General features: G+C 37.2%; 1 protein-coding gene across 2 annotated transcripts in view; it reads right to left on the bottom strand.

Moving 5' to 3' along the window:
• Window positions 1-477: 477 nt before the first annotated feature.
• The window catches only part of UGDH (UDP-glucose 6-dehydrogenase), a 29,500-nt gene continuing 16,544 nt past the window's right edge, over window positions 478-13,433 (bottom strand). For both annotated transcript variants that reach the window (XM_059924138.1, XM_059924139.1), the window contains 10 exons: window positions 13,293-13,394; window positions 10,536-10,736; window positions 10,227-10,424; window positions 9,613-9,760; window positions 7,063-7,157; window positions 5,466-5,596; window positions 4,842-4,975; window positions 4,335-4,426; window positions 4,109-4,219; window positions 478-1,811 (listed from right to left, as the gene is read on the bottom strand). In XM_059924138.1, coding sequence (XP_059780121.1) covers window positions 1,701-1,811; window positions 4,109-4,219; window positions 4,335-4,426; window positions 4,842-4,975; window positions 5,466-5,596; window positions 7,063-7,157; window positions 9,613-9,760; window positions 10,227-10,424; window positions 10,536-10,736; window positions 13,293-13,394 — 1,323 coding nt within the window. In that variant the 3' untranslated portion in view covers window positions 478-1,700. The remainder of the gene's footprint in view (window positions 1,812-4,108; window positions 4,220-4,334; window positions 4,427-4,841; window positions 4,976-5,465; window positions 5,597-7,062; window positions 7,158-9,612; window positions 9,761-10,226; window positions 10,425-10,535; window positions 10,737-13,292; window positions 13,395-13,433) is intronic.

Raw genomic sequence — 13,433 nt, 5'->3', positions numbered from 1 at the left:
TTACTAGAATATAAGATTATTAAGCACAATACAAGAATATTTTCAAGCAGAAATGTAAAGCAAATTCTAATTAATAAGCTCATCTTCACTTCAAAGTCTTATGAGCAAGGGATCATCGTATGTTCAAATACTCTGGCATTTATCTCTTTTTGGTGTTTTGTTTCTTTCACTCTGGTCTGCAAACTTTTTCTTAAAGGACCAGATAGCAATTTATATAACCATTTAAGATGTAATCAATCATGTAAAAATGTAAAAGACATTCTTAGCTCACAGGTGGCTGGCCAGATTTGGCCAATGGGATTTAGTTTGCCGATACCTGGTCTATTTGCTAAATTCCCTCGCTTTCTTGCATCATTTGAAAGAACAATATAATTCCCCTTTCTCAAAAAAGTAAGGAGTGTTGTTTTCCTGTCTAATGTCATACTGTCATGACTTATTAGTTACTTGCACTAGACAAAAAATAACCCACACAGTGGCTTATGCAGAATATTTTATTTATGTATTTGATATCTGGATAGGTGTCTCTGTCCCCATCTGTCTCTGTATTCTTATTGAACCGCTAAATTCCTAAAGGATGAGACTTGTATCTGTTTAACTCAATTTGTACACTCTCAGCAGAGCACAAGCATCAAATGGACATCTGACATATTTCAGTAATGATAAACACAAGAGAAAATCAAATATAAGTCAAAGAGACATAAGAAAAAACGTAGTTGAAGACACAAAATTCCTTATTTTAGGATTATGCTATACATAACTTGTAAAATCTACTTCTATAAGTTTATATATGAGATTATATTGGTTTTATTACTTAAAGAAAAAGGGAGAAATTGCAATGAGTTACAGGAAGAAAATGCAAAGTAAAAGTAACAAATAGTGGACTAAAAAAACATAGTGATCAGTGAGGAAAAACAAGAAGTGGAGTGAAATAGATTTTCATTTCACTACACTGATTTTCTCTTCATGCTAAAAAAATAATTGCCTTTTAGTCTTATTTGGATTGATTGGAAATGGGCAGTGATGATCTTTTTGGACTAGAAAACCAACAACACAGCTCATTAAAACAAAAGGAGCAAAAGAACAATAACCAAACCATACTTGTAGGGTTACTTCTAACACGGAAGCATAGGAAAAAAAAAGCTCAAAGGCCACATTCTGTCCATTGCATCCTCCTCAGTTCAGAAAGACAAGAAATGGCATGGAAAACATCTTACCCAATTAATCCAGAAACCTCTAAACTTCCATGACACTTTTGGAAAGGTTAACAGGTTTAGCCCAGTATTTAGCATAGCCATTTCATGGTTTAAAATACATACTTAATGACAAGTAGATAAACCAATGATCAGAAAACCTGAGGCGTGCCATTCCCATTACAATGTGATGTTAAAGTGCTGCCTAAAAACATTTTATAAAGTAAAAAGTGTTTGAAGTTTAATTTTACAAAAATTGACACCATTAAAACCAACACAGTTATTTGCTATGCATCCAATCACTGAGGTAACAATATTATAAAAATATGTAAAAAATATTCTAGTTTCATAATTACCAGATATGCTAATTCCCATACAGCTAGTATAAATTTGATTATTAAAAAAATAGTTTTGTTTCCTTAAAAGCACTTGATTCATTTACCATTTAGTATCAGATAGATATTTGCTATCCTGAAGTACCAAAAAAATTACAAATAAAAATGGCAATGTCTATACTCTGGGTTTCTTGTTGGGTAGATCCTGAAGACTAAACTTTGGAATTTCACCAGAAGGAGCATATGGAATTCTCTTTGAAGACACCTTTTTGCCAATTGTTTCAATCTAGAGGGGAAAAAAAGATTTTAGAAAGAAAATTATTAACAATTACAATACCTAAATGTAAAAACTCTGTAATGTAGTATAATAAGGGCTAAAACCTAGATGCTTTTTTTCTTTTTAAAGGCAGAAAAAGTTTCTCAAGTCATCTGGGCTGCTATGAAAGATCTTTGGTTCTTTCCACACTGTTTATGTTTCTAGAGTCAGTCTGCACTCCCCTTTTCATATTCATAGCAGGGCACACTGACTCCTGTCATTCTCGACACCAGACCCCCTCAAACAGAACAGGGAACCACCTGCCACGATTGTTTCAGTAGCACATGTGAAAGCAATAAACAGACCGGATTCCAGTTAATTCACATTCTTTCAAACTCTATTCTAATGTCTGTTTCCCTCATTCTAAAAAGCCTGCATAAGCTATAACAGCATAGCTTTTTAGAAGTTCAGGTTTCAGAGCCTGAAAGGCTCCAGCTGGAATCCCCTCTATCCAAAATAATCAATCTTATCTTTAAAGACACTGCTTCTTTAATAGTCATAAGTTTATCTCCTCTCTACACAGCACAGATAAATATACTAAACAATCTTCATAAATGTCTTTTTAATTAAAAATTAATATTTAATGCTGACTCATACCACAAAGGGCTTCTGCTTTATATTCATCAATTGTCTTATATAGTGGCTTATAAATTCCCTTTATTTAGTAATTCCAGTCTAATTGTTTTTTTAATCCTTACTTGGAAAAGTTAATTTTATAAGAACTCAAACTCATTTTAAATATATACACCTCTACATATCTTCTCCTTTAGATGAGTAAAACAGGAATGAGAGAAAATGTGTCTGTGCCTGCGAATAATCTTTAAAAAATAACATTGCTGAGTTTAAGTCATGACTGTGAAAAACAGTCACATTACTCACTAAGGTGGGGTAGGATAAAAGGGTCCCCAGGGGGACTTCCCTGGTGGCAGAGTGGTTTAGAATCCGCCTGCCAATGTAGGGAACACGGGTTCGATCCCTGGTCCAGGAAGATCCCACATGCCGTGGAGCAACTAAGCCCATGCGCCACAGCTACTGAGCCCGCGTGCCACAACTACTGAAGCCCGCATGCCTAGAGCCCATGCTCTGCAACAAGAGAAGCCACCGCAAGGAGAAGCCCGCACACCACAACGAAGAGTAGCCCCCGCTCGCCGCAACTAGAGAAAGCCCACGTGCAGCAACGAAGACCCAATGCAGCCATAAATAAATAAATTTATTTAAAAAAAAAAAAAAAGGGTCCCCAGGGTCTCTGATGGAGTGTGAACAGACAAGGATGTCATCTGATTTTTCTTGCAAGTTAATCTCTCATGAATGAGAAATGGGCACTGAATTCTAAATAAGAAGGATCTTCAACAAGTCAGTGACAGGTTAAGAGAGCCAGATGAGGTATTTTGAACAGTGGATGAAGCCTCATCAGTACCTCTCCAAGACAGCTGGTGCTGAGCAGACGCACACAGCCAGCTCTAAGCACTGCTGCACTCTGCCCTGCTTCGGGACTATGCTGACAGCAATCTCCCGGCAGATTTCTTTATCCTCCCAACCTCCCCCCAAGCCTCCCACTCCATTTCTGCTCTGAGGAAATGGAAAGTAGCTCCCTCTTATTAATACTTTTGGGGCCCCTGGTAGAATTGAAATGGATGCAACATAAAATGTACTGTGCAGGTTTGTGTCAGCTCTCTGACAGCTCTCTCTGTCAGTTCCATAATTAACTGACAAACTCTGAACTAAAAGAGGGCCAGCACCACTGCAGCTCCCATACTTTTCATTCAGACCTCTCACAGCACCAGCACAGTGCTGAGCACCCAGAGGCATAGGATCCCATACCAACATGTGACAACTATATTGCATACTGCAGTTTTCAAAACATTCATATAGGAATAAGTGACCTGGCCTCAGAGCGGGTCAGTGTGATGCAGACAGTGCAGCAGAGTAGCTTTGGAGGCTCCAGGAAAAAAAAAATTTTTTTTATGTGTATATTTTCTTACTTGATGTTTATATGAGGTAAGGCAAGGCATATCTTGGCCCCATATGATAGGCAACTGATATTATGTAATAAGAAAGACCAACACTGAATGACCTTTAGATCACAATTTTAAGGAGGGAGTGGAGTACTTCACAAATACCACAGAACTTCCCAGAGAATTGACTGACATGTTGCCCCAGAGTTATGCTATTGCTAAATGAAAAAATATTAAAATTCTAAAACTCAAAGCCTTTAAAAAGGAAATGACCAAACAAATGAAACAAAACCAATCCAGGATCATGCTTACCTGGAAGCCAATGGTTTGTAGTTCATTGTGGAGCCCATCCAGGACACGTCGTCCATCAAAGATAAAGGCTGGCTTCAGCATTTTTTTATGAATGCGTTCATAGTCCAGTTCCTGTAAAGACAGAACCAAAGAAACAAGTAGAGCATATATGGGGAACACATACTCAACCCCAAATGGTACTAGAACACCTCTAAAATTTTCCTTAATCTCACTACTGTCACCTCACCTTAAACATGTCCCATTCAGTGCAAATCACAACAGCATGGGCACCATCACATGCTTCATAGGGGTCCTTGGAAATGGTCACGAGCCGGGCCACTATAACAACCCAACAGAAAGTTGGAATAAGAAAGGAGTGATTTGAAATTATGCATTTTAACACTAAGATTGCTGGAGGAGTTGAGGGTCTGACAGAAGTGGAATGGTCTGGTTAAAGTGTGAGTAGGGGTAATGGTGGGGGCCTGGAGTACTCCCAATTTTGCCCCAGAAGCACTCCTTGGAATCTCCGGGACTTTTTAGAATATGCTGGAAAAATCACTAGACTAACCCACAGCTGATTACTTCAAATCAAAGTTGATGAAGCAATGTCTGAGAGTTTAATTTTAGAGAAATAAGGTTGAAAAGAGGGGCCTACCAATGATATAAATGATAAATGCTGAACAACCAAAGGTTTCTAGAGAACAAAGTCTGGGGGCCCAAACTCAGTGACACATGAGACTCAAAGCCTACTTACCTTTGTCATCCTCTGAAACTCCTGGATGAGAAAGATCCACAACTATTTGTTCCCTTGGTACTTTTGGATCATATATATGGAGATGTGCGCCTTCATCCATCAAATATTTGCTAATATATATACTAGACGACTCTCTGAAGGAAAAAAATCAGTATTGCTGCACTTTTAAATGGCATATATTCTAAATTTTTTTTTTAATTATTTATTTTTTGGCCATGCCGCATGGCAGGTGGGATCCTAGTTCCCCGACCAGGGATCAAACCCACAACCCCTGCATTGGCAGCACAGAATCTTAACCACTGGACCGCCAGGGAAGTCCCATAAATGGCATATATTCTAATGCCTAAGGGGTTTAATATACAGGTGAGATTCTATTTCTTGTGAGGATATTGATGTCCACTTTATTTTTATTCTTTATACTATATACATACATGTATTTCACATACACAACCACTATCAAAAAATCAGGATAAGGCCTTTCTCGCCTTCTGAGATGGCCCACACTCTGTCTGTGGAGTGTTTTTCTCTCTAAATAAATCCACTTCTTACCTAAAAAAAAAAAATCTGGATAAGATGAGGAGTTAACATTCTCAAAAAGGTTGAAATATTTCAAAGAACTGGTACCTCGTATCACCGGTGTCCTTTTTGAATGCAAACCCCAAAATAGCTATCTTCTTATCAGTCACTGTATTAAACAGACTGTCTATAATCCGGGAAGCAAACCTCCTTCTCTGGTAGTCATTCATGTCTATGACCTGAAATGACAAGGACAATTATGCAAGGATCAGTTAGAAGAGGTGCAGCCTGTACCATACACTGCTCACAGCTTTATGGTGAGTACTCTTGTATGAATACAAGCCTTATAAATTAACAGGAGGCAAAGATTAACAACCTCTTTAGTATCTACAGACTGAAAAAAATAATTACCCACCCCCCACCCCTTATAGCCAGCCTGAAAATTTTCATTTTCATTTGGCTTAACTTTCCATGCATCGGGCTGGGATGGATGTTAAGGTGGGGAGCACAGCTAAATTTCAACCCCATTTGAGGTCCAGCCATGAGGCCAACCTAAAAAAGGCACATAGCCCACTTCTCCAAACCCTGTGGAAGCAATTAAACCCCAAAGTACTCCTTCATATGCTTACCCCTGACCCCTCACCAAAACTGAGTGTGAGTAGAAAGTGGACAGAGAACAGTCAAACTATGTACAGAGTTATAGCTGCCTCTGGATGAACCATAACAGCACGAACATCTGGCAAAATTTTTAACTAAATGTTACGAGTAAAAGTCTCTGATCACCTAATCTGTTACTCTCCTAAGAATTTACAAACAAGACATCATACTTGTGACCATATGGATATAAGGAAAGACTTTTTTTTAAGGCTCTAAGCTTCTAGAAGCCGTCTCAGAGCCTGAGAGCTTGGGAAATGAGCTGAAAGTTTTGGAAAATCAAGCCTTTATCTGCATTTTCCCCACAATGGACAGTAAGATAAAGCCATCATACTGGATTGAGTGAAATGAACCTAAAAGTGTACATTTCCCTAAAAATGTTAATTTCCTTCCATTCCTACTGGCTGCTGAAATCTGAAAAGCTGTAAACTTGGGGAAAAAATATTTGGGAAAGGTACATACACTGGCTGGTATCTTGAACAAATTACTTAACATTGCTAAGCCTCAGCTTCCTCATCTATATATGGGGGGATAATATTAACGATGAGGACTAAGATACTACATGTAAAGTGCTTAAAAGAGTGCCTGGCACAGAGTAAGCATGCAATAAATGTTAACTCTATTTCCAGTTTGAGAAGGGTCTCTAATTTTAGCTCTGTGAATCTCAAAGGGACAAAACAAATATCAACATATGCAAACCACTTGGAAGCATGACAATAGAGGTTCTTTTGCCTTTACTTTTATCTTACGCCTTTCAAGATAGAGAAGAATTATAATTAAAAGTAATATTTCTTGCTTTACTCAGGGAGCAAATTTAGTTATTAAAATTAGAAGGAATACTGGTTTATCATAAACTTCCATCATAGATGATTACCAAAAAAGACAAATTATAAACACAGAAGCCCAACAAATAAACCTAAAATGAACAAACTGAATATAATAATAACTGAGTTCCTGGGAAAAGTTAATCCTATCAAAAACATTTGACAGAAAAGGGTGACATGTTTTAATTAGAAGTTAATCATAACCTGTTGACTATAAAGATTAATACCTGCTGCCAATAACGAGCTACTTCGGGCAAATTTAGAGCCTCACAGAGATAAACCAAATTCAGAACATCCTTTTGAAAGCAACTCCCACCAAAACCTGAAGAAAGAAAGAAAAAAAAAAGATAATATTTTCATTCAGGAACCAAACAACTAAATCATATTACAACTTTCTTTGTCATACTAATCAGAGGGCTTATGCTTGGATTTTTAATAATAAAATTTGAATGTTCGAAAATTAATGGGTTTATAACTTGTGTGAAATTTGCAAGCAACTAATCAACTCTATAAATAATTTCCTAATAATTATAAATAATCTTAAATAATTACAAATAATTATAAATCACTTTCTAGCTTAAGTTTTGTTGTGGCTATATTTTCTATTTTTTCCCCTCATTCAGCTGGTATCACTGCCCTGCATCTCTAACTCTAACATAGAGCTGGCAAACTTTTACAGGCCAGGTAAAAAATATTTTAGCATTTGTGGGCCATACAGTCTCTGGCACAACTATTCAACTCTGCCTTTGTAGCTCAAAAGCACTCATAGACAATATGTAATCAAATGGGCATAGTTATTTTCCAATAAAACTTATTTACAAAAACAAGCTGTGGGCCGCATTTTGGCCTGGGGGCTGTAGTTTGCCCACCCCTGTTCTAGTGCAATGCAGTATACAATGAGGGTTGGCATGGGCTTTGGAGTCAGAAACACCTAGCTACTCATTAGTTTTATGACTTTGAGCAAGTTACAAAAATTCCCCCGATCCTTAATCATCTCTAGAAATACCAACACCTTTGTAAAAGGTTATCAGGATTTTTTTTTTTTTTAATTATTTTTGGCTGTGTTGGGTCTTCGTTGCTGCGCGCAGGCTTTCCCTAGTTGCGGCAAGCAGGGGCTACTCTTCGTTGCGGTGCGCGGGCTTCTTATTGCAGTGGCTTCTCTTGTTGCTGAGCACAGCGCTCAGGCGCGCGGGCTTCAGTAGTTGCGGCATGCGGGTTCAGTAGTTGCGGCATGCAGGCCCTAGAGGGCGCAGGCTCAGTAGTCCTGGCGCACAGGCACTAGCGCGTGTAGGCTTCAGTAGTTGTGGCTCACAGGCTTAGCTGCTCCATGGTGTGTGGGATCTTCCTGGACCAGGGATCGAACTCATGTCCCCTGCACTGGCAGGCGGATTCTTTTTTTTTTTTTTTTCAAACATCTTTATTGGAGTATAATTGCTTTACAATGTTGTGTTAGTTTCTGCTGTATAACAAAGGCAGGTGGATTCTTAACCACTGCACCACCAGGGAAGTCCCGGTTATAAGGATTAATAATTAAGATATATCAAGTTCAGAACTTGGTGCATAATATGCCTTCAGTAAATAGGAGCTATTTTTATTAAATGGCCACTAGGAGAAAACATCAAAAAGATAGAAAAGGCCAGGGAAATCAGTACTGAGAAATGGCATAAAGCCCCAGAAATACAGGAAAGGCTGTCTATGGCCCAATCTGTAAAAGACTCTATTTACCTTTACATCAATCTTATTAACTTATATGCAAAAAAAATATTGTCAGTTCTTGTTAAACTCAGTAATTATGTTCTACAGATTTGCCACAAACGCTGAATTAGCAAATACTGAAGCACTTGCTCCTAGGCTAAATACAGCATTAGGTTCCTGTGAGCTTCTGGTCACATTTTTGCCAACTGATCAACATAATCTTGTTTTATGTGTATTTCTGTTTAAAGACACCTTATTTAAAAATATTGTTGATTCATTAACATTGAACTCACAGCCAATAATAGCACTATAACTCATGCCTGAATGAATGAAGCTTATCAAACCACATGTATTTTCTCTGTAAGGCACATCATAGCATGCTGATGCTTTGGAACACTAGACAAAACTTCAGCAATATGCTTGGGGGCCATTTTAAACAGTGAAATCACAGGGAAAAAAGCACAAAAATGCAGCACTAAATAGACCACAAAAAGAGCACATATTTGCAGTACGAGAGCTAAAACAAGAAGGTATGAGTATTGCCTTATTCAACTTCAGCTGGGAATATATGTGTCGGGTGACTCAAATTTTTTGCTGCTCTGTTCATGTCTGCAAATGACCACATGAGTATTGATGTTGGGTTACAAATACATTTTATCAAGTAGGCTAATTCACAAATATGGAATCCACAAATAATGAGGATTGACTGTAGTTCACCAAGGTCACATTTCCATAATTGTATTAGTAGGAAAAGCAAATGATAAGGTATTTTTTCCTATTTGCTTCAATAAGGTGTTACATGATTTCCTATGTAGTCTCCCAAACTTATTCTACCTAAATGTTCTAACAAAATACTAATATATTCCTCCTAAAACACTGAACTATGTTTATCTACCAATCAGTCAGTAATTATTAAACAATATAAGTAACAGTTGCCTCACTTAGAAAGTCCCTGATAGGCTGAAGCCTACATGTATAATGGAATCATTATTTTAAGGGCATTTAAGTTAAGCAAAGCCTTCCTTAAAGTTAAAGACCTAGCTAAATGAACCTACTTTATGTACAGAAAAATTTCAACTTACCAACACTGGCTTTCAGAAACTTATTTCCAATTCTCTGGTCCATTCCAATGGCTGTTGCCACCTCTTCTATATCAGCTCCTGTTGCTTCACAGAGGGCACTTATAGAGTTAATGCTGCTGATTCTCTGGGCTAGAAAAGCATTTGCTGCCTTAAAAGAGAAAAAAAGGAAGAATACGATGAGCTCAAATAAAAATGTTATATATCCGTATTATATTTCATTGAGTTGATCCAAATTACTGAGGGAGATATAAAAGTTACTGATGGGCTCAATTTGCGGAGGCAATGGGTGGGTTGGTAAGGGAAAATGTTTTAAATTAGAGAAGAAAGATGATGAAGAAAGGGTAAAAGAAGGGAAAGAGTGATTTTTTAAATTACTATTTTAATTAATTACATTAATAGTAATGTAATTACTATTTTCTTTTACATATTCCAGAATATTTTATACTCAAATATTTGATCCCCTTGTGAATATTATTTCACAATATACAAGAATATTATTTTCAAAAGCATATCTTTTTATTAATATTAAGAAAGTACCTGAGTAGCTTATCAGGGTTAAGAGAAATAAGTCCTTGGCTTTAAATTTAATAGAGAGTTGAGTGCTGTGTACCAACCAGTTTGGAAAGTTCTGAAGACCAAGTATTAGTGGTGAGGATCTTTTCTCTGGGAACCCAGTGCTCATACACAGCACACAGTGCCTGCACAGCTCTCTGACCCTCTGGGGTTTCATCCCCTCCAATCAGTACTCTGTCTGGGTTCTTCAGGTCCTTGATGGCCGTTCCTTCTGCCAAGAACTCAGGGTTGGACAGCACCTAGACTCCCAACACAAAGGAAAGTTTTAAGCTAGAATTAATTATGGACAACTTTAAAGCATCGATATTTACATAAGAAGAGCCAGATTCTAATGCTTCCTTTTTTTATACCTGTAAATTCAAGTTGGGTTTTGTGTTTGCATCAAATATTCGACGAATACTCTCTGCTGCCCGCACTGGGACTGTGCTTTTCTCAGTCACAATTTTGTACCCGTATGAGTTTTGCACAATGCGTCTAGCACAAGCTTCAATGTACTTCAGATCTGCTGCGCGGCCTTTCCCCATTCCATAGGTTTTGGTTGGAGTGTTCACCTGATGAAAGTATACGGGATTAAGAACAGAGTATGAGATATTCACTGATTTCAAGATATGCCCTGGACCATCAACTGACTAGTCAACTGGGAAGTTAACATCATTAGGAGCCCTGGTTTCACCCTCTATTAGTTGCATGGAAATAATATTTTATGAGAACTCATTCAGTACATTTCTGTTGAGGAGCTACTATATATGTGTCAGAATCAGGGCAGGCAGGTTCCAAGCTAAGCCTGCAGATATAAAGATGAAAGAGACTCCAAAAGGAGTTCACAGTCTGAAATGAAATGTAAGTTTTCTCTTTCTTCCTCTCTTGACGGTATGTAATATATTATCCTGGTCTTTAAAACTAAACTTTAAACTCCTTTTTATTCTCCTTTTTTATAGACCTATATCAATAGGTTTTTTTAAATGTCTGCAGTATCATTCATAAATGCTTTCTTGGCTCATTAGAGCTAGAAGTTATCTAGCGTCTTCAGGATACAGAATACTATGTAGACAAAGACTATCATATAGAAAGAAAAATAAATCATGAGTCCAGAGTCTAGGCATTTAGTTTTGGCTTAGCTGTATCATGTAAACTTGGAGAAGTGTAGCTGCCTTTGTCTCAATGACCTCATTGGAAAATGAGAATAACACACTCTCTAAAATCTAACACACAAGTTTTAGAACACTCTCGTAAAAATGAAAGTACTCTGAAAAGTCTAAAATTCTATGTAGGAATAATTTTTGAACCAGTAAGTAGCACCAATTGTCTTCTCTTGACAAGCTTATAACTTAATGGGAGACTAAATAAAGGAATCAAGCCAAAATAAATCAAAACGTGAAGATTGGGTTGAGGTGTAAAAAGCAGGAGGAAAAAGTTGTTTATATGCATGGAACAACTTAGGAAAAGACTTAGACGTGGAAGTAAGGGTGCAGTGGAACAAAGAAGGGCAAAGATGGTTAATGGGATAATGTGAAACATGCCAGAGATGGGGATGATCAGATGGCTTCCCTGGGAAAGGAGCTCTGAAGATAACAACTGAAAACTGATTCAATAGTATAAAACTATTTCTACCTGGAATTTGCCTAAAAATAATTTGGGTAATCTGGGGTGGGAGGAAAGGGACAGAAGTAGTAAATAAATCAAGATCAGCCATGAAAACTGTTGACAATGGGGTTCACTATATTGTTGGTTTCATTTTTTGTATAAGTTTGGTGTTTTCCCCAATGAAAAGTATACCACAAGCACATTTAACAAAACACAAAAAAATGATGCAGAGAATAATGGGAACTAGGTAGGAGTTATACTACAATAAATTACCCTAACAGGCACACAAAGTAATAGCTTGGAAAGATTTAAGGCAGCTCAGGCTAGATCGGCAGAGAAGCAAGCGTAAAATCAGCTATCTGTGCCAGACCACACTAAGGTGAACTCTATTGCCTTAAGAATAGATACTTAAAAAAATTTTTTTTCGTATAGAAAAGTCCCCTATTCCTATTCCAGGCTATGGTTATCCAAATGTTGGACTAAGGTAACTTCTTGATTTTCTCCAAGCATCTAGCTACTCCAAAATAATTTCTCCTTTTCTATGCCTCTACCCTAACCTCCTGCAAGCTTAAGTAGAAGACTGGGTAGGTGAGTCATAGAAGTGGCACCAATTTCTCTGAAGTAATTTTTAAAAAGAGATACTGAATTCATAACAGTTTTACCAAGGGTTTCATTACTACTTTCTTCTGGAGTTCCCATTTCTTCACAGTACTGATTTTGTCTCAGTACACAATCAATTCAACATCATCTCTGCTCTATGGACCCCATGGTGTTTACCTCATGGAACCCAGTCAAAGCTCACACCACTGGCTTTCCCTTTATTCCTTAAGGCTGTACAGGTCTTGAGTCATATAACACCTTAGCTCAGCCACCAATTGGTGATAACTACACCATCACACACAGAATATTTGAGTAGATGTTTACCAGGACAGCAAGAAAAAAGTTACCTTGGTTCAAATATTGAATTATCAGAGTGTATTCCCAAGCATTCATTCTACTTTTTTCATTACAAAGGTACAACAGTTAAGCCATATTATGAGTTGAAGGTGTCTGTGGACTAGCCTAATAACCTAACAAACATATGCCAAGTTCTAAGCAATTAATTTAAAATGACTTTTGGAACATAAACTCATCTAAATAGGAGATGCCTGTAAGTTTGCAGCAAACTTTACCTGATTCTTTTTATCTCATTTCCACCACGCAGTGGAAACAAGAAATGATGAAATACATATACTATCACCATATGTGCTCACACATGCTCACATGTTACCAGCACTTCCTAATTCTAGATCTCATATTAGAAACTTTCTCTGAACTTATTTGTTCAATGATCTGAAATGATCAGATGATTACAGAGTTTGGTGAAGTGTTGGATAAAGTTAGTGATAATCAAAATTCAACTGGACAACTCTATACTAAGTAATGCTGTGGCTTGATACCAATGGCTTTACTATTAAAATACAATGAAACTTCTATATAGACAAGAATACATTAAAACTCACACAGCAAAGGAAAATACTTACAGAAATAAATACAAGATCAGCTTCTTTAATGGCATCATCAATATTGGTGGAAAAAAATAGATTTTTTCCTCGACAGGATTCTACCACTTCTTTTAGTCCTGGCTAAAAAGAAAAAAGAAAAGAAGTTGTACATACATTTTA

Source organism: Balaenoptera ricei, chromosome 5, assembly GCF_028023285.1.
Source record: "Balaenoptera ricei isolate mBalRic1 chromosome 5, mBalRic1.hap2, whole genome shotgun sequence".
NCBI classification, from domain to species: Eukaryota; Metazoa; Chordata; class Mammalia; order Artiodactyla; family Balaenopteridae; genus Balaenoptera; species Balaenoptera ricei.
Note: the sequence above shows the minus strand (reverse complement) of the source record. Positions and strands in the feature narration are given on the sequence as shown.